General features: G+C 43.6%; 1 protein-coding gene across 1 annotated transcript in view; it reads right to left on the bottom strand.

Moving 5' to 3' along the window:
• Positions 1–1,034: 1,034 nt before the first annotated feature.
• dph1 (diphthamide biosynthesis 1) overlaps positions 1,035–19,647 on the bottom strand; it is a 51,231-nt gene continuing 32,618 nt past the window's right edge. Inside the window, exons 5-12 of the mRNA XM_056441244.1 lie at positions 18,395–18,549; positions 16,830–16,951; positions 14,182–14,250; positions 13,603–13,759; positions 10,134–10,234; positions 4,598–4,676; positions 1,506–1,640; positions 1,035–1,203 (exon numbers count right to left, since the gene is read on the bottom strand). Of these exons, the coding sequence (XP_056297219.1) occupies positions 1,123–1,203; positions 1,506–1,640; positions 4,598–4,676; positions 10,134–10,234; positions 13,603–13,759; positions 14,182–14,250; positions 16,830–16,951; positions 18,395–18,549 (899 nt within the window). The 3' untranslated portion in view covers positions 1,035–1,122. The remainder of the gene's footprint in view (positions 1,204–1,505; positions 1,641–4,597; positions 4,677–10,133; positions 10,235–13,602; positions 13,760–14,181; positions 14,251–16,829; positions 16,952–18,394; positions 18,550–19,647) is intronic.

Genomic DNA, 19,647 nt, shown 5'->3' with positions numbered 1-19,647 from the left:
CTTGACACCACACACACACACACACACACACACACACACACACAAGTACTGAGATCTTCAAAATTACAGCCACTAGTGGGACACGTGAGACACATCATGAGAAAGGCATCTGGCGTGGCGGGCTGCATCATAATGGCCTCTGTTGCCAAGGAGATACACCGGTGGAAAGTAGAAGGAAGGTCTGACTAGAGAAGCCGAGTTGTTGTTGGCGAATAACAAAACTCAGACGATTATCCCACCTGAGACAATGTGCTGCAATCTGGGTGGAATTTGCAAGTTCTCGGGATCACATGAAGCCACAGTGCGCTGCTGTCAATCTCCTTCTGCTGCGGCAGCCATAAGAGAAGGTTAACTACTTATTCATTGACAGCCTCCTTCATCAATAAATAATGAGAATGGAGAAGAGTCGTGACTACAGTAGCACTGCACTCATCGAGGAACTAATGCTGTTTTTAAAACACAGGGCTTAAGAACAAACCTTGTTCAGCATGGCGCTGACTTCATCGAAAACACTCACACAAGAAGTAAGGTTCCGTTTCGGATTTATTGTTTCGGAGTTTGACTAGAAAAGCAAAACGGAGAAATTTTCGTCGAATACTCTTGAGGAAAGTCATAGCATGAGGGGAGACATACGGTACTTTATCCAAGGAGACTGCGTTTGACTAGATTAACACTGTCATTCCATTTAACATACTCAAGGTCCCCTCACATGCTCTTCCGATCACAAAAGCGTGACAGAAATACCCTCACGTTGCCGTGCAGGAATAATCTCTTTCCTAGCAGCCAGCAGAGAGCAGCTCCTTCATGGGAATGTGACTCACATGAACATGCATGATCGCAAACACACACACGCTATTCTCTCAGTTGCTTGCATTTTGAGCTCTCAACAAACACAGAAAATGTGAATCAGAGAAACTCATTTGGTTTGATCTGCTGTTCTGTAAAATGAGGGATTATTTATGGCTGTTAATCCATGTGAGGAGTGGCAGCTCTGGCTTTAGCTCACTGATAGACTGTCTGGACAAATACCCACTCTCCTCTTCTGGCCTGACCTCCCTCCAGCCATTAGCAGAGGCACTGGCAGGCACGAGGCGACTCAAACACCGAGCCGGAAACGATGCATCATTCCCCTTGACAGCCACAGGGGGCGCTCTGGCTCTGTACACACTGCTTGGGAGGAAGAGCTGGCTCCGGGCATTGCTTCTGTAGGCAGAGGAATAGTATCAACACTGTACGGTGTATTCACACTGCAGCACTTAACTGCATATCTATCTGTCTTTTATACATTTCTGAAAAAATGTGAACATTCGTGAAGCAAATCAAGGTCACAACCACGCCCTTTGAGGGTGACACCCAGATACATGTTTTGCTGTCCTTATGCCACTGGGTGTCAGTGTGATGACACACTGGTTAAAGTAGTTTCACTCTTTAAAAGCGTTTCTTCTCCCTCCCCTCTCTCCTCTATTTCCTGTCACTCGTTCTCGTCTCTCCCGCCCCTTGCTTACCCGAGTCTGTCTTTGCGTGAGCCGCACAGGCTGGTTGTCAGGGTGGTTGGGCGCCCACGGCCCGAGGCTCTGATTGGAGTAGAAGTCCATGGGGTAGACTTCCTTCCAGCCAACGTCCTGAAGAGCTACAGCTGCCTGAGGGATAGTGAGACAGATAATCACAAATAAGGTAAAAACAAAAAAGAAACGTGACAACCTAAAAGTGAAATACCAGCCCACTTGTATGGTCATACACGATTCTGAAGTTTTCTTCCCCCCTTGTTATCTCGGACTATATTTGCAGTTTGTGTGCAAAGCAGCTGCAGGAAACAAACAGTGATGGGAAGTCACAAAAGACAAGACAGGTGTCATAATATTAAGGTTGGATAAGAGGCAGCGTTGTCATGTTATCCCTATGCAGCTGCACTGCATGACACAACAGCTGTTGGAGGAGAGCAACAGCACAGGCATGACAGTGCAGTGACATAAGTGCAGACTGCTCCATATGGAAGACAAGTGCCTGTGAATATTGATTCTGAATAAGAGAATGAGCAGCCGAATGTCTGAACAGATTAATAAACAAAACGTGCTGAATGAAACTGTTTGATTGCTCATTTATTAATTCTTGCAAGTCCTCATACATCTTTCAGACTAGTTCGATGCCAAGACCTAACTTGAGCGACATAAAATACGGCTAAATCTTGAGTATTTATGGGACGGCATTTGAGTATTTCTCTTATTCTTTCTCAGATAGGGCTTCTTCGGTGTCTGTAGGTGAATTTGTGCTGGACACGGCTGCTTTTCCATTTGGTGTTCCCCAGGGATCGAGCATGGGACCACTTCCATTTTCCATATGCATGCTGCCACTAGGGCAGATAATCAGTTGTTGTTTGCATCATCTCCCCTTATTGTAGGCTGCTGACATCCAGCTGTAATGTTCATCTAAACCTGCTGAGTCTAAAACCATTTTTTAAGTTTATCTGCAGTTAAATGCAGATACATCTACAGTTCTGATTAGTGCTACTTGGACTAATCCGTGTAATCTTCATGTAATTTCTGACTAATCCATGACTTTTGATGCTCACATTAGGACACTGACTCCTATCATGTTTCTTTTGACTAAAAAACATAGGCAAACTAAGATTGGTTGAGTCCCAATTTTTTTGAATGCTAATACATACTTTTATCTCATTACTCACTACTATTTACCTGCCTACACCATTAAAAATAAAAAATAAGTACTAAATGCTGCCGCTTAGCTCCTAACACAATTCTGTTAATAGATGGTCAGATATTACACCAATTCAACCTCTCTGCATTGGCTTCTTTAGTATTCAATTTCAAATGTTGGTGCTTACTTATATAGCCCTACATGGCCTGGCTCCACAGTATATCATGGACCTGGTGCAGCCATATTTTAATGTTCTATGTACTCTACAAGCAGCTAAATAAACTACTTGTTCAGAGACGCTTTTGGGTACTATTTTTATGTTTGAACTTCTTACTGTATATTTAAATCTTTGTTTTATTTATTTAAATTAACACTTTTGTTCTCTGACAGTGAAGCACTTTATGACAGGTGTCTATGGAAGGTGCTATATGAATATAACTTGATTACTCTGCTTCATTCTATGTTGAGACGTTTATTTAAAAGGCTAAATGTACTGTAAAAAAAACAATAATAACAAAGTTCTTCCTTAATATCTAGCTATTCAAAAAACTATATGTTGCTCAAATTCCATCGGGTTTTCTTCAAAATTCAACAAACAATCTGTATGCTGGGATAAATCTTTTTTCCTGTCCGCAAACATTTTTCTGCTAGTTATCCTAATTTTCTTCTCTCCTCTGCCCCCATTCCAGCCGGCACCCCTTTCTTTCGCTTTTACCCTCTGCTCTCGTGCCTCTCTCTTTGGAACTAGCTTCTTGCTAATCCCTGCTCTGACAGGAGAGCCAAGTGTGTCTTATTGACTATAAATATAACATGAGACGCACTGAAAATAAAAGCTGCTGCCCCCCCATCCCCCATCCCCCTCACTCCACCCTCGCATCTCGTTCCTCCTCGTCTTCATGGTAAATGCCGTCGTCAGAAGCACAGTGCACTGAGACATATAACACTCAGAGGTATGAGATGTTGGTGAATTAATACTCATCGCAACCACACATTTAGACTCAAGTGCAGTCACAAATTATTTAAATGCACAGACATTGTTCCCAAAATAGCTCGCGGGTAGAACAAAGTGAGCTTGAAGAAAGAAAAAGGCTTCAGAAAACAGATGGCTGCTTTTCCCCATTACAGCGGGGTGATTTCAGACTTCACATGAACCAGGACAGACCTCAGTCAGAAACAAAACACAATGATCATCACTTGTTCTCTTTAGGTGAACGCTATCATTATTCTTAATGGCCTCATTCTGAAATGTATGAGCAGCACAAGCGGTGCACACCGGTGTGTAGTCGGAGGGAAACAGCAGCCATTTGAAATCACACTCCAATATCCAAGGCAGCAATTCCGCTCAGAGCCATTTCACCAGGTTTTAAATCAGTAATCTTTGGAGGAAAATCATTGAATGAATTAATCGTTGACATCAAACGCTAACCAGTCAAGTCACATAATGGCGCATCACAGTGTCTACACCAGCTGCAGCGGCACACAAACAAACGCTTGTTTTGAAATGGATCTTTATTATGGGTTGCTACCCAATCTATCTCTCGCTCTTCAGAAAAACAAGACAGCTGCAGGAGGGGAGGGGGGCTGTATGGTCCTGTGGCCAGAAGGGGGGGCTAGTCTTCTGCTGATGCTGTTTTCTGCTGTTTTCTGTGCACGTGTTGAATTTTATAGCAGGGAGAGAAAGAAAGAGGGTAGGCACCAGTCCTTATCCCCAGCACAAGCAGGCCTTGATCAGTCCGATACAAATACACAACCCTTCCCTCTGACAGTGGAGTAGTTCTTTTAGCTCATGTGCTTTGATGAAGGATTCATTAGGCCATCTGGCAGGGGGTCGGTGTTCTGGCAGGAAGGTCTGTGTGTGTGTGTGTGCAATCCATGAGCCTCCACTGATATGTGAGTGATGGCTGTGATTTTGCTGTGAGACTATAAAAAGGTGCAGGTTTACCTCATATGGAGACAGCAAGGGCTTCGAGAAGGCTGTTCCCCAATCGATAGAAAGGCGCGGACAAGCGATCTGGACCCACCTATAGGGAGGAGATGGAACGAATTTGTGCTCCAATGTACATCCGTGAGAGAGTGCAAATGTGTGTGTGTAAAACAGAAGCAGTCAGAGAGGGCGAGACCAAGATCCTACTCGGCAGTCAGGGCACATCTGTGACTGTGCATGTGGATACGTGATGCAATGGGCTGTGCAGGGAGCCTCCCTCCACCTGATCCACAGCATCTGTTGGAGAGATCTGTCCTGTTGCAAAAGCTCTAAAGACAGCCATGCTGCACAGTGTTAAGGCATAGCCAGCCAGTGAAAGGGGGAGGCTGAAGAGAGAGGGAGGAAGTCGAGGGAGGGGGTGGTGGTGTGTGTGTGTGTGGGGAAGAAAGAAGGGATCGGAGGTGAAAATGCACTGAAAAGAAAAGAGGGAGAGGTGAGGTGAGTGCAAATGGAAAAACGCTGCACCAGCCCGGTCTCCACGGAGGTAGCCTACATAGTTGGCAGACAGGCTAAAAGGGCGGGGGGGGGGGGGGGGTGAGAGTTGGGTGAGAAAAGGAGAGAGAAAGATACAGATATACAACAATAGACAATAGAAAGAAAACAGAGGGAGGGGGATTGAGAAGGCTCAAGCACGAAGAGAAGAGAGAACAGAGGCAGAAGAGAAGAGGAACATTGGCAGGGAGAAAAGTGTTTACTCTAGGAAATGCATGAGAGGGATGAGAAGGGCGTGGATGTAAACAGCTGGAGGGAAGAAATTAACATCGGGAAAATGGAGACGGAGAGAAGTGGCCGGGGCTACGGGGATTAGCTTTCACGGATCAATGCTATCCACAGCTCCATCTTCACTCGGGGAGCAGACCCTCCCTTGTCCCTAATCCTCATGATGGAGCTCCATCAGATATATTGACCAATGTCAATTAAGTTGCAGTGCATTTAGATATGTTAGATCCCCCCGCCCTCCTCTGCAGAATGTGCAAGCCAGTTGAGTCAGAGCTATTAGCATCTCCTCAGACTTGCAGTAGTTTGCCGAGTGGAGATGGTGTGACTGTTTACTGGTCTGTCTGTCTCCTGCACCCAAGAGGGCTGCACCTGGAAGCACCTGGGCCTGGTGCTCTCCAAGGATAAAGGCTACGCCTTTGAGACAGCCCTCTCTCTCTCCACTGCTGGGCATTGTTTGTGTGGCCAGCCAGGCAACAGCAACTTATCACTTGTACCCGTTCCCGATTGTTCTGTGTTTGTCGGCGTATTGCAACCCACCTTTAGTTACGTAATAAATTCCCCTATGTTTTGCTTTAATCGCTGCATCTCCCTCTCATTTGTCATGGCGTCTGAGCCGGGTCGTGACAACGGCGATGTGGAATCTGAGCTATAACAATTTGTGTGCGTACTTAAACGTGCGTCGACGTGTACGTGCACTTATGCTGGATGCATTTGTGTATAGTGTGTGAAATGAGCTGAAAAGACCACAGGGAGCGGTTAAGAGAGGAATAGTTATTAATAAAGCACACCAACACTCCTCTCCGAAATCCTTGGGGCTGGCATTGAAAAGAAAGTAAGGTAGAAAGCATAAAAGAGAACGGATAACTGATTGGCACATAGACCCAGCGGGGACATTTCTAATATTAGCACAGAGACTGAGTGAATAGTGCAGGTCAGTAAAATGCATGGTGCCATGGCAGGTATTGCCCCCCAGAATGTAGCCCAAATGTTATTATCCAGCCCGTCTTTGGCCTTTAATCTAGTCAGCACAGTTGAAACTCCACATCGTGGGGTGCAGTGGAACAAAAAAGAGCTGGAGGAAAATATAGGTGGAGAGACAAAGAGAAAAGGTGGGCTCTCGTCTCTGAAAGTGGAGCCGTACAACCTTTTCCCGGACAAAGATTTACCGAAATGAGGAGACCTCGTCTTTTGAGTTCCTGCAGAAACTGTTTACTTAACCCTCCTGTTACCTTAGGGTCAATTTGAGCCCATTCAATGTTTAATGTCGGTGTTCTTTCGGGTCAATTTGACCCCAGGCTGTTTTTCACTGTGTCAAGGAATATCAACTTTTTTATATATTTAAAGGGCTATTTAGGTAGTCAACAAACAAACATAAAGTACCTCACACTTAAACTTGGAAAACAATATTAATTCTAATAATTTTCTGGAGGTTTTAATTGCTGGGGTCAAATTGACCCCAAGGGTAAAATATGTCAGTAAATATAAAGGTAACAGGAGGGTTGAACATTGAATGGGGTCAAACTGACCCTAAGGTAACAGGAGGGTTAAATAGAAAGAAGAACCCTTCGAGACACACAAGGAGTTAGAAGAACAGGATGCAGGACTGGCACAGATTACTCTGTGATATACAAAAGCTAAAGTTGCATGACATTCATCTCTGCTCTGCAACGTGAGCTCCAGGCCTGGCCGAGCTGCATTACCTGCTGTGGCCCATTATACCCCGATAGTGTTCGGGAGACCTCCACCTGCATGGCCTGGGTTCAATTACACCGTCTTGACCCGGCAACAAGCGCGTACGGCCAACCTTTAAGCACTACGGGGCAATGGTAAATGCTCACCTTTAATCGCAAACCTAATTGAATGAGAAAACTTTCATTTCAGTGGAGTCGAAAAAAATACAATTTATACAGAAAGATAAAAGACTGCAATGCACAGGGTGGCATTCGAGTCTAGTGTGTGGGTGTACATATATCTGTACAGTAGTTTAAAGCCTGCTTGGGGAAAGCCTAATTACACACTTAAGAGCATATGCTAATGTATCCTCTCTGTTTATATGAGTCTAATGACAGAGAAAGCCTGGGGGTGGGCTCTGTGCAGGGTGCTTTGCCGGCTTGCGCTGAACACTCATGCGTCCTCTCCCAACCGACTGTCTAACTCTCATTCGCCTTCTCTCTCCTCCTTTTCTTTCTTCAACACAGCTTCACAGACCTGGTGGTTTGTAATATCTAGTGCAGCCTCAGGTAAAATGTTTAAGTATTTACAGATTATTAAGAGCATATGATAAATAAATGCAATGGTCTCCAACATAGCTTGACATTGAACTTCCCTACATTTTTAGCTGTCGATCAAAATGTGGTAGTTCAGATTATTTTTGTTTCCGATTTAAATTAGCAACAATATCCTTGGCAGAGGCCGCTTAGGTTGTCAAAAAAGCTCCTTGGTGGCAAGGCGCCGAGGGTGGATGAAATCCGCCCTGTGATGCTGAAGGCGGTGGACATTGTCGGATTGTCTTGGCCGACGGGCCTTTTCAATGTCGCATAGGGGTCGGGAACAGTGCACATGGACTGGGTTGACTGGGTGGTGGTTCCCATTTTCAAAAAGGGGGACCGGAGAGTGTGCTAGAACTATTGTGGTATCACACTACTCAGCCTCTAGGGGAAAGCTTATGCCAGGGTGCTGGAAAGAAGGCTCCGACCGTTGGTTGAACTTCAGATTCAAGACGAGCAGTGCGCATTCCGTCCTGGTCGTGGAACTGTGGACCAGCTCTTTACCCTCGCAAGACTACTCGAGGGGTCCTGGGAGTTCCCCAACAAGTGCTACATGTGCTTTGTAGACTTGGAGAAGGCTTTTGACCGGGTCCCTCTGGGTTTTAAGTGGGGGGTGCAGCGGGAGTATGGGGCCTATAAGGTCTCTGTACGCCCGCAGTAAGAGCTGTGTTCGCATTCTCTGCATTAAGTCAGACACGTTCCGCCCAGTGCTGCTCTTTATCCCCGGTCATGTTTGTGACTTTCATGGACAGGATATTTAGGTGCAGCCAGGGGGTGGAGCAGGTCAGGTTTGGAGGTCTCGGGATCGCCTCTCTGCTGTTGCAGATGATGTGGTCCTGTTGGCATCCTCGGACCGTGCAGCCAAGTGTGAAGCGGCCGGGATGAGAGTCAGCACCTTCAAATCTGAGGTCATGGTGCTCTGCCGGAAACCGGTGGATTAAAAGAGTGCCCGCTCCAAGCAAGTTGAAATATCTCGGGGTCTTGGAGTCGAGCCGCTACTCCTTATCATCGGAAGGAGTCAGCTGAGGTGGTTCTGGCGTCTGATTCGGATGCCTCCTGGACACCTCCCTTTAGAGGTTTTCCAGGCATGTCCATATGGGAGCAGTCAGCGGGGAAGACCCAGGACACGCTGGAGGGATAATATCTCCCAGCTGGCCTGGGAACACATTGGGATCCCCCAGAATGAGCTGGAAAATGTTGCGGGTGAGACGGAAGTCTAGGTCAGTCTGCTGCCTCTGTGACCCGACCCCGGATTAAGCCGAAGAAAATGGATGGATGGTTGATATATTAAATAGTTATTATCAAAGGAAAGTGAATTAGCTATTTGTACCTTTTAAACTGTGGCCAGTTTAGAATGCTTGCATTCTACAATATACACACATAATGGGCCTCATTTACTAACACTTTAGTTTTCTTTACATCAATGCCATAAATGAAACTGAATCAGACCTTTTTGAAAAGCTTTTGTCTGTAATAGTTTGTTATAGTTGGGTGAATCGTGGCTGACATATAATTTCAGAGTTCAACTGATGCGTCAGTCTAAAGAGGAGAGCCAAAAATATAATAAAAACATTACTTCTACCACAATCACGTGCTTTCCAAAAACACAGCCCCCTTAACGACCTCTGAATCTCTATCTCTGTCTCCAACTCACTCTCGATCTCACTCAGACCGTCTGTCATTCCTCATCTGAGGGAGTGTGAGGAGCATGTGTGTTTGCGGGGACATTTTTCACATCAATGTCTCGCTAACCCCATGTCCATCTTCACCTCTGGTTGGAAGTCAGATAAATTGGAGAAGCTGCACCTTGAAACCTGAGCACTTGATATTTTTTTCAGGAAACTTAAAGAGTGAATTTTGTTGAAACCTGAAATAAGTGTTTTTGGGCTTATAAAAGCGCTAATTGACAAGGCCTGCCACTCGGATTTTCATGTAATGACAAGATCAGCAACTCCAGAAATAATGCCATCATGTAGTCATAGTATGTGAGTAAATGAGTAAATGTTGCTTATGGCTGATTGGCTTGTAGTTTCCATGGGTTGCAGCAATACAATATTTGCTTTGAATCATGGTAAAACACAAGAAAAGCAAAGGGGAAACTAACATTGTTGTGTGTTTTATTTTACTTTAATAGATTATTCAAGAACAAAATCCTCCTCTCTGACCTTGTGTCAAAATTTAAGAAAATGTGCATTATGCTTAACTATTTGTTTTTGCTCTGAGGGCAAAACTATGGAATCTCCAAGACATGAATGCCAATTAAGTTTATGAGGCTATAGAGTCCAGACTTCTGTGTTTTTGCTGCTTTTTATCGTGTTCACTTGGAAGTTATGCTGAATCGCAAGTTGTGTGCAATGATGCTTACAGAATACATTGCAAAATCTGTCGATTGCAACTTTTCGGTGAATACTTGGTGTTGTACATAATAGTCCTGTCAGTATCCATGATGTGGAAGATTGAAGAAGACAATGGTGTTCGCTTATGTATAGGTGCATCTTAATACTCACGCATCTACGTCCTGCATCAAATCCAGTTTGCCTGGGAAAATCTCAGACAGTAGCACTCGAGTAAAGGACTTGCCCAATGACTGGAGCCGTGACTCCAGGTGCTAGGAGAAGAAAGAGAAAAATAGAATGGACAAGTGGAAAGGTTTGCAATCTACACCTCCGACAGAATTATTTCTAGTTCTGTGAAACTTAACAGAATCAAATGAGAAGTTATAAAAACCCATGATTCCCTCCCACACAGGCAGTGCAATCTATATACGCAATCTAGGGTTGTCAAGAAGTTTCTGCTTTACTGTTCATAATCTCAGCAGGAAGACTATTTCATCCAGCTCTGTTTCTGAAGCCTCATATTTCCATCCATCACAAGGCAGCAGACAGACTTGTCTTCACAGCCTTGTCCTTCAGCTACTCCTGCATTCGTGGGATGTGTAATCCGTGTAGCACAAATAATGTAATAATATCCTGAAACGTAAGAACGCCTGAAAATGTAATAGCATTTGCACTTGATCTGATCTAAAATAGAATAGAACCCAATAACGTAGCCTAATTACGTGAGTCATTTCTGTTAAAACTGGTAATGTACTCATTTTGACAGATAATGTAATAATGTCAAAAAGTATGCTTTCACAAAAAAAATCTGAATTGTAAAGTGAAAAGTGAAAGTAAAATCCAGAATCACATTTAAAATTCTTCTCCTCACCTACAAAGCCTTGATTGGTGATGCAGCATCATATCTTAACCCTTGTGTTGCCTTAGGGTCATTTTGACCCGAATCAATATTACACCCTCCCCCCGCCTTAGGATTAATTTGACCCCATTCAATGTTTAATGTCGGTGTTCTTTCGGTAGTCAACAAACAAACATAAAGTGCCTCACACTTAAACTTGGAAAACAATATTAATTCTAATAATTTTCTGGAGGTTTTAATTGCTGGCGTCAAATTGAACCCAAAGGGTAAAATATGTTAGTAAATATAAAGGTAACAGGAGGGTGAAACATTGAATCGGGTCAAAATGACCCAAAGGCGGGGGGAGGGTGTAATATTGATTCGGGTCAAAATGACCCTAAGGCAACACAAGGGTTAAGGAGCTTGTAGTACCACATTGCCCCACGAGAAAGCTGCGCTCACTAAATGCAGGGCTACTCTAGTTCCTAGAGTCCTAACAAGTAGGATGGGAGCCAGAGCCTTCAAGCTCCTCTTTTATGGAATCAGCTTCCACTTTCACTCCTCTTCTCTCTCTCCTTATGGACGAATATCCATCTCTTCATTGCACATTATTGACTGTGATTCTTCCCCGGAGTCTTTGTGTCTTCTCGTCTCATAGGATCCATTGGACCTGGCTGTGTCTGAAGCTAGTCCTGGCCCCTGGGTCCTTGCTTTCTGCATCCAGACCTGGCCTCCTTCCCATTGGCCCTGCCTCCTTCTGTTTGCCTCCTGCCTCAAGGGCCTGGTCTCATTGGTCTGGCCTCTTTCGCAATGCCTCCTGCCATGGCCCTGCTAATGCCCTGCTGACACCATCAGTATTCCATTTCCCGCAAGTTAAACTAAGGCAAACTAGTAGATTCAATCCCATGAATCAATCAATTCAGAATTTTTGTTTAATCAGATAGTTAATGGAGAGGCAAAAATAGAGAAACACCAGGAGAGCCGTGGCTTTGATGATGCGTTTTACTTTCAACTCATTGACGGGAATGCATCAGGATGCATTAGCGTATAACATATGTGGTCAAATGCGTCCCGGAAGATCTCAGCTATTGAGTCTTGGTGGTCATTCACACTTGTTTTTAGCGTTGTCACCTTCCGATCATCCAAGACGCAGTTTAGAACTTAGACAGGGTATATGTGCGCAGATACGGAGTGAGGGAAACTCTTTGAGCACTTTTATAGCCACAATCCCATTCCCTCAGTTTCCACCTGAAGTGTAAAACTGCAGGTGAGTGGAGGTCAGAACTTCAGATCAGGCACCATGCTCCAGACTCCCTCATCACAACAAACACTGAGCAATCTCACCTGCGTCTAACGTTCACAAATAAACAAGACCTGTGGTACTTGAACTCCTTCACATTCGACAGCAATTTAAAAGCCAACCTAAAGAGAGGAATCCTAAGTGCCCAGCCTGGAGATTGGCTGCAGAATTGATGCTATGTGTAGAGGTGAGCCAAACTATGTTATCATAAGCATGGGTTCAGCACACCAAGGCCCTCTGCCCAGCTTTACATTTTGCAAGACTCCAACACCCCCCTAGTGGATAGTGGGCCAACTCTACTTCCCCACATTGAGCTGGATCGGGCACCTTGGGTACAAGCTCAGACACCAGGACTTATATAGCATATCAAACAATTAAACTGCTTTGCCACTTCAAGGAATTCTTCACTTTGCTGTCTCTGCCTTGAAGTCTTGGGCTTTGCTACTTTGACTAAGGTGTTATTCAGAGATGCAGAAGTCAGCCAAACCATGTGAAGAAAACCCATACATGTACTTTTAGTAAGATAAAGGTAAGAGAGTTGCTGATATCCACTGTCCTTGGGCATATAATGAGACATTTCTACAACTGTGCTCTTATCATAGATAGTTATGTCCCCTAACTTGAGAGGATATCCGACACTGAACTTTTTAATCTCGACGGATCGTTATGGGACACCTGGTGGGTCTTTTTATACATCCTCTCCTGCCACTCTAAACCGAAATGTTTGGCTCTCCGGTTGACATTTCTACATCAATGTTAACTTCATCTTTCATGTCTGGATATATTCAAAAAGGAGAAGTGCACTAATATAAGCCAAAAGAATGTATACCGCAGGCCTAGATCTGGAGTTTTTTTAAAAACTTTTACATCTAAAGGTGCATGCATTCTACTAATTATGTAAAGCTGATATAGCTACAAAACAAAGTCAACCACACAAGAGTACATAAAACAAAGGAGAAAGAATAAAGAGAATGGGCAGTGGAGGAAAAGTAGCAGGAGAGGAAACAGTGGGTGAGTAGTGACCGGAGAGGGATTCTTGGTCGATCAATCAGTACTCCCAGTCAGGGACAGACTTGTGGGCATGCTAATGCATAATCACTCACACATGCAAATACTTTGAGTTTCTCACTCAGAACACCACTGGACCAGCAGTAGCCTACACGCATAAGGTATCTATAAATAAATTACACGGGATTATTACAATGATATTATTATAACATGAAAAGCAATTTTAAATGACAGAATTGTTCATTTACTATAAAATACTATGTATTGTGCTGGGAAGAAAGGCAAGTGTCAATCCCGCCGAGGAAAAGCATGGATTTAATATAGTATATTGTAACCCTTCAAATAATCATTTGTAATTATTTCTCAGTGTGAAGGCTGCTGGTCCTATTAGTACTTCATGAAATCAAACCACTTGTCCGAGAAACTCACTCTGCTGAAAAGCCATTGCACAAGTGGCCTCAGGACATGGAGACTGTGAGGATGCAGACTCTCACCTCCATGACTTTGGGGCTGCCCTGCCGGCCCAGCGTGCCCATGATCAGGCCCCATCTCTGGGCAGACCGAGCCTTGTCAATAGCCTGGAGCCTCAAGGCACGCATGGCTTCGTGGTCATAGTACTCCCTGGAGAAGACCTTACTGTAGGGGTCATATCTACAAAAAAACACATGCAGGAAAAAGTAAAGACGCACCAATGTTCATGGAATATATATACATAAGATGACCATATTCTAACTACTACCAACTATTGTTTAACTATCTGTCTGAAATAAATCCAATCAGGAAAAGCCATCAAGTATGACAGGAGTAAGTGTAACATAGAAGAAATGTAGGTATTGCTGAGCATCTAATCTCCTTTTCTCCAGTACAAGAGGATCACTTGAGATTAGAATCTTGTTTCTGAGAGAGACATGTGATCTGTGCAGCAGTGCATATGTGTATAACGACACAATTTCACTTTGCATACAAAAAAGACCTAATGATGAAAACAGAACTTCATCCTCACAAAATGGGATTATGACGAAATATAAACAAAAATATTTGAAGACAAATGGCATCATTTTGTTCCACAATACCTGTAAGCAGGGATATCTGGGTTTGCGATCATGATTGACTCCAGGTGAAATCTTCCATCTCCCAGATAACTGCATAAAAACACCATGTTACAATGTTAGAGCAAAATAAACAAAACAACTATGTGTGCAAAGGAACCCCCCTACAGACAATACAATTCAATGTGGAACCATAATAAATACTAGCATATTATAGACCGGCTTTCTCTCTCGCTCTCTTTTAAAATCCATTCCTCTGTGAGCAGTCTTTTTTACAGAATACCATCATGTTACCAGGCAGAAGGCCTGAGGCTGGAGTGGAGGGTCTTCCCTTCTCTGCTGTCTGGGAACATAACCCCAATGATTGGGGCATGCTGTTTACAAGCCCTTGTAATTAACCCAGGGTCTGGTGCTGGGGATTTGCCAGAGCCCGAGTGGCGGCAGTTCATCAACCATAAGTACTCGGAGGAATGTAGGTGCCTGAAGCTCATAAACCTCCCTCTCAGAGTTGGCTGAGAAGAATCCCACCGACAGTGTGATGGGGGCTCAGATCGGTACCCCTGCTCATTACTGGACAGTCTCAGTGGGCCTATTGAGACTGGACATGGAATTCAATCCACTAATTGGTCAACTATTAGAGCAGCTTGAATCAGGTGGTTGGTTAACCATGTAGGCTACCTGGAGACATGTCAGGCCAATACTTTATTTTGAAGTGTGTGTGTGTGTGTGTGTGTGTGTCTGCCATCCAAGGCCTTTATACAATGATATTCACAATACACCTGTTGCATCTTAGCCTTCGGTGGACCTCAGCTCGCTGCAGCTTTAAGAGGCTGGTGTGTTCAACTCTAGCTTAAACTACCACCCCAGTCCTTCCATTACTATTCTACTGTTCTTTGTAAAAGTGCTCTTGCGATAATGGTGATGCTTCGTATGCGTCTTTGAATTTTGCAACACCATAGCTTCAGATTCGCATCTTTATATTGTTCTATTACCAGCGGGAGCTGGAGTAGAGGCGGCGGATATAAATGGTTAACTGATCGGAGCTCGTTTCATTGCAGCTTTTAAAAATAATTTTCTTAATTATAGAAATGAGAAAGCCTGGGACATGAAGCTTCAAGATGGGCCTCAACGACTAATACAGCACTTCTCATTTTCATAATGTTCCATTAGCTCAAAGCTTAAGTAAAATGCAATTACAACAACATATATGTGGAGCACTTACTCATAGCTAAATAATGTAAGATAACACAATGTTAAATATAAATGTACTGGATTATTAAAAGGTGATGAAAATAAAAATCATGCACTGTTTAAATCACTTGCTCTGTGCTGCAATCGTGTCAAAACCTCAATTGTGGAAGAAATAAGCTTTTTATAGAGGGGAACTAGGGAACTAATAATTAAGCTTTGGACAATGCTCTTACAGCTTAATAAAACAATAACGTAGATTTATATTTATTATTAAAATTGTACATAGTGGTTGGAGGAGTGAAGGAGGTAGGTGCAGCCCACTTTAGGAGGGTTGAAGTCCTAAACGTCTGGACATGTGTACTAAGTGTCTGAAGATTCTGAGTGTGTCAGAGAGAGCAAAAGAGAAAGAGCAAGAGAGAAAGAGAGAGACTTACAAACTCATGCAATTTAATCGATTCTTTCTCCCATCACACCAATACACATCACTACACACCCCGACTCACACATCAAAGACAACGCACATTGGATTAGTAGGTGAAGCACAGCCTTCCACTTCCAGGTCTTTCACAAGTACAAACACACACACTGAGAAAGACACACACACCACTTTTCCCTCCCATAGGGCCTGGCTTATGCATATAGCAAAGCTTGTCCTTGTGTAGCCATTTTAATCTCATGCACTGAGAGGTTTTAATCACGTGGATTAACATTAGATGTGTGCAGATCAGACGTACCAGGTGATGCACTTAGACACCCGGGGTATTACTTCAACTCACTGTGCACCACAGAACATCGGATTCTCTCTCGACTGCAGAGCTGCACGAGCTCGATCGTCACAAAGAGGCTGCGGAAGTGTTGTTGTTGTTTCTCGCCTGAACGTGTTACTTTGCCAGAGCAGTCTCTTCCCTAAGCTTCACTTTGACAAGTCTTACATGCGCATAGCATTCCTTTTGATCCAAAAACAGAGACGAGCTAGTCTTTTATAACTCATACCTTTCCCCTTAAGAGGAAATAAGACGTTATACAACAGGAAATTACACAAACGGACACAAACGTCCAGATGAATGGCAGTTAATCAATTCTCACCAATAACGTGTCACACAACAATTCTTAAAAAATAGAAAAATGGCGAGCATGTTTGAAACGGACAAAAGTTTCCAGGTCCTTCTGGGACACCATTGAATGCTTTTCCCGCCGTGAAGTTATTTTTAGGCTTGCTGTTAAAGATCTGGCCGGATATAATAGAAGCCTGATTGGAAGCACGCTGACACAGCTAGATGTCAATGCTAGTTATGTCGGGTGTGAATGGTCATACTGATTATTACAAATGTCGCGGGTGGGCACGGCAATAGCAGGGGTAATGATGGCACCTTGTGGGCGGGGGGAGTCAAGGCTGGATGTCTTTGGAAAATTGAATATCTCTCTGCTGACGAACAGAAAGAATGAATAGGATCTGAGACGGGAGGATGCAGGCGTCTTACATTATGGCATTTATATTGCGATCCAAGCGAGGTGAGGTACAGCCCAAAATTTCTCCTGGTGAAAGAGGTCGACACTGTGGCACCAGCACATCATACTCTGACTTGAGGGCTGCACTCACAGCCTGCAGCGGAGAGGGGGGGAGAAGGAAAGACAGTTAGAGATGTCCATGTTTTGGGGTGCTCACCCTTTACCCTGTCTCTGTTTTTAGAGTAGCCCGAGGTTTGGAATACTTCCCCAAAAAAGAGAGCTTTTTCTTTTCAATCCATGACAGTCGACACACACTCATGTGATTCAGTCGTTTACTCGGTTAGTTGATTTAATCAACAGATCTGTGAAACAGATCATCTCGACAAAGATTCATACAAAAGCACCACATTCAATATTGTGTTGACCAGAGATGTGCTCATAGGTTTCTTGGCTATACGCAAGTCATTCAGGATAAAAACAATATAAAAAAAGCATCTCAACAAATCATATTCCCCCGAAGACCAAAACGACCGACTAGAGGGCACTGAACATGTGCCCCTCGAGTGATTGTGACTCGGTCACGTTTAACATAAATGTAACTCTGTGTGGCCATTTATGGTCAAATGTGTGGAATCATGATTCTGCATCACACCGACTAAGACATTGTCAAATAAAAATAGGTAGATAAGAAGCATATCAACACTTTACCAAAATATATATACAGTATGTATTGTAAATATTTAAAAAAAATAGTTAGAATACTCTCCCATACATTTACATTAATTTAAGCAAAGTAAGAAGATCAGAGTACACAATTAAGTTTAAAATTAAAAAAAAGAGTTAATGTGCTTGAAGGTGGAAGGATAAATTAAACGATTTAAAGCAAATTGAAGGCGGTCAACAGGGAAAACGGGTGAACTTCCAGCCTCTCCCGCCCATACTGTGTGGCCTCAACAAGCCGACACACCATAAGACATGAGTGAGAGAAATACAATACACAAGTGCAAAAACAAAAAATTAAAGAGCTGTGCACACAAATACACATGGATGCACTCAAACACCCCGATATTAACTATGACTCACAAAGGCAGAGCGTGGTGGAAAAATAACAGTCTTTACATAAGTGAAAGCCCAAAGTGGTGTTTGTTCAACGCGGTAAACAACAACAACAACAGAATGCATTATAGAACAGAGTCTGAAAATATATAAATAAAACATTATTTAATACTATGGCTGGTCTCACTGCTTATGTAAAGCGCAGAACTGACCACGACACTGGCCTTCAGAGTTCATTCCACCTTTCAAATTGAAAATAACTGCTGCGGGTTTTCTCAAAGCCACACTTGAGCCGAGCTTAAGTGCGGAGTACGAGCTTGTTATAAAAGAAAATCCAGAAACCAGATCAAGTATACTGTACGCTTACACAGAATAATGTATATATGCGTGTGTTCCTATACGGTACACGCAAAAAAAAGTAGAAGTAAAACAGAAAATACACAAGTGCCAATGACCAGTCAGGTCAAAAGCCAGAACCACACCCTGACTGTCTGCATGGATGAGTCCATGTTTGAATCAGACAGACCCAGTGCGTGATCACCTGCAGTGCTGCCACAAACTGAATAGTGCTGACGAGTGCCAGAGATTGTGCAGGAGGGAAGTTGAACTTGACCGTGTCCAGGAAGTGTGCGTTGTCCATCTGGATATCCACAAACACATACAGCATCTTAATACCTGCCATGGAGTCTATGGGGACTGTGGGGAGAAAAAGACAGAAGAAAGAGGGATAAATGATTCACTCTGTTATGTCAGGTAAGCCTGTGGTGTTTACACGATTGATGCTGGCTCAAACATTAAAACGCAGCACATGCTCAGCGAAAGCGCCGTATGCAAACACATCACATGCTCACATATATATCTCAGCGGATGCTTCTGTGATATTAGTGAAGCTCATTCAGCGTGAATCTCCAGCACATGCAGGAGCTGATGCAAAAAACTCAATTATTTAAGGAAGGAGAGGGACACATGCGCTTACTATTTCCAGCAGTAATTTCACAGGCCATTTAAGACGCAACCGGACCTAGGAGAGGTAGCTGGGACACGTGCCGAGTAAGACGCTGAAAAAGGTTGGCGAGAGTCCAAGAAAATAGGGGTAAGGGAGAATTATCGTTGGAGCTGATCTGCGTAATTATTCTTCCTCGTGTTCAATTTAGTTTTGAGATCAGGAGCGAGGGGACTTTTTTTTGGGTAAGATTAAGCAAATGGCCCATTATGATGAGGATTTTTTATGAGCGAGTGCAGCTGGATGTTAAGATTAAAGCACCATTGAGAGAGAGAGAAAGAGAGAGAGAGCGAGCGGAGCAAACTATGACAAGGAGGCAGAAACAAAAGCAGGTGAATAGAGATGGGTCAACAGGAAGAGACCGAAGATCCGAACGTCTTTACAGAGCCTTGAAGGCAGATGGGATGGAGACCGAGGAATGGGAAATTCCAATGAAAGTAGGTTGGAAAACACTCAAATTCAATCTGTGGCTGGCGGTAGGCAATTTAATAGTGCGCTGTATATATTCCAAAAAGATAGGGCATGGAAGATCGGCAAGAAAAAAGTAATAGGTTTGGAGGGGGGGGGGGCTTGTCAATTAACTGGAAAGAGAAGTGATGAATTGGCTCACATCTCAGCAGATGAGGGAGGGAAGATGATGGATAAGAAGTCTGTATTTATTTTTAAAGGAAGGGGGGTTGCTTTGCTGCAGGAGTTCGATATATCACCAGACTAAAAAAGGTCTGAAGGAGTTGAGGAAAAATCCGGCCTGCTTGTTTATAGGCTCTCCGAAAACGTAAAGGACAAAGAAA

Source organism: Pseudoliparis swirei, chromosome 20, assembly GCF_029220125.1.
Source record: "Pseudoliparis swirei isolate HS2019 ecotype Mariana Trench chromosome 20, NWPU_hadal_v1, whole genome shotgun sequence".
NCBI classification, from domain to species: Eukaryota; Metazoa; Chordata; class Actinopteri; order Perciformes; family Liparidae; genus Pseudoliparis; species Pseudoliparis swirei.
The sequence above is the reverse complement of the archived record's forward strand: the minus strand, read 5'-3'. Positions and strand labels throughout refer to the sequence as shown.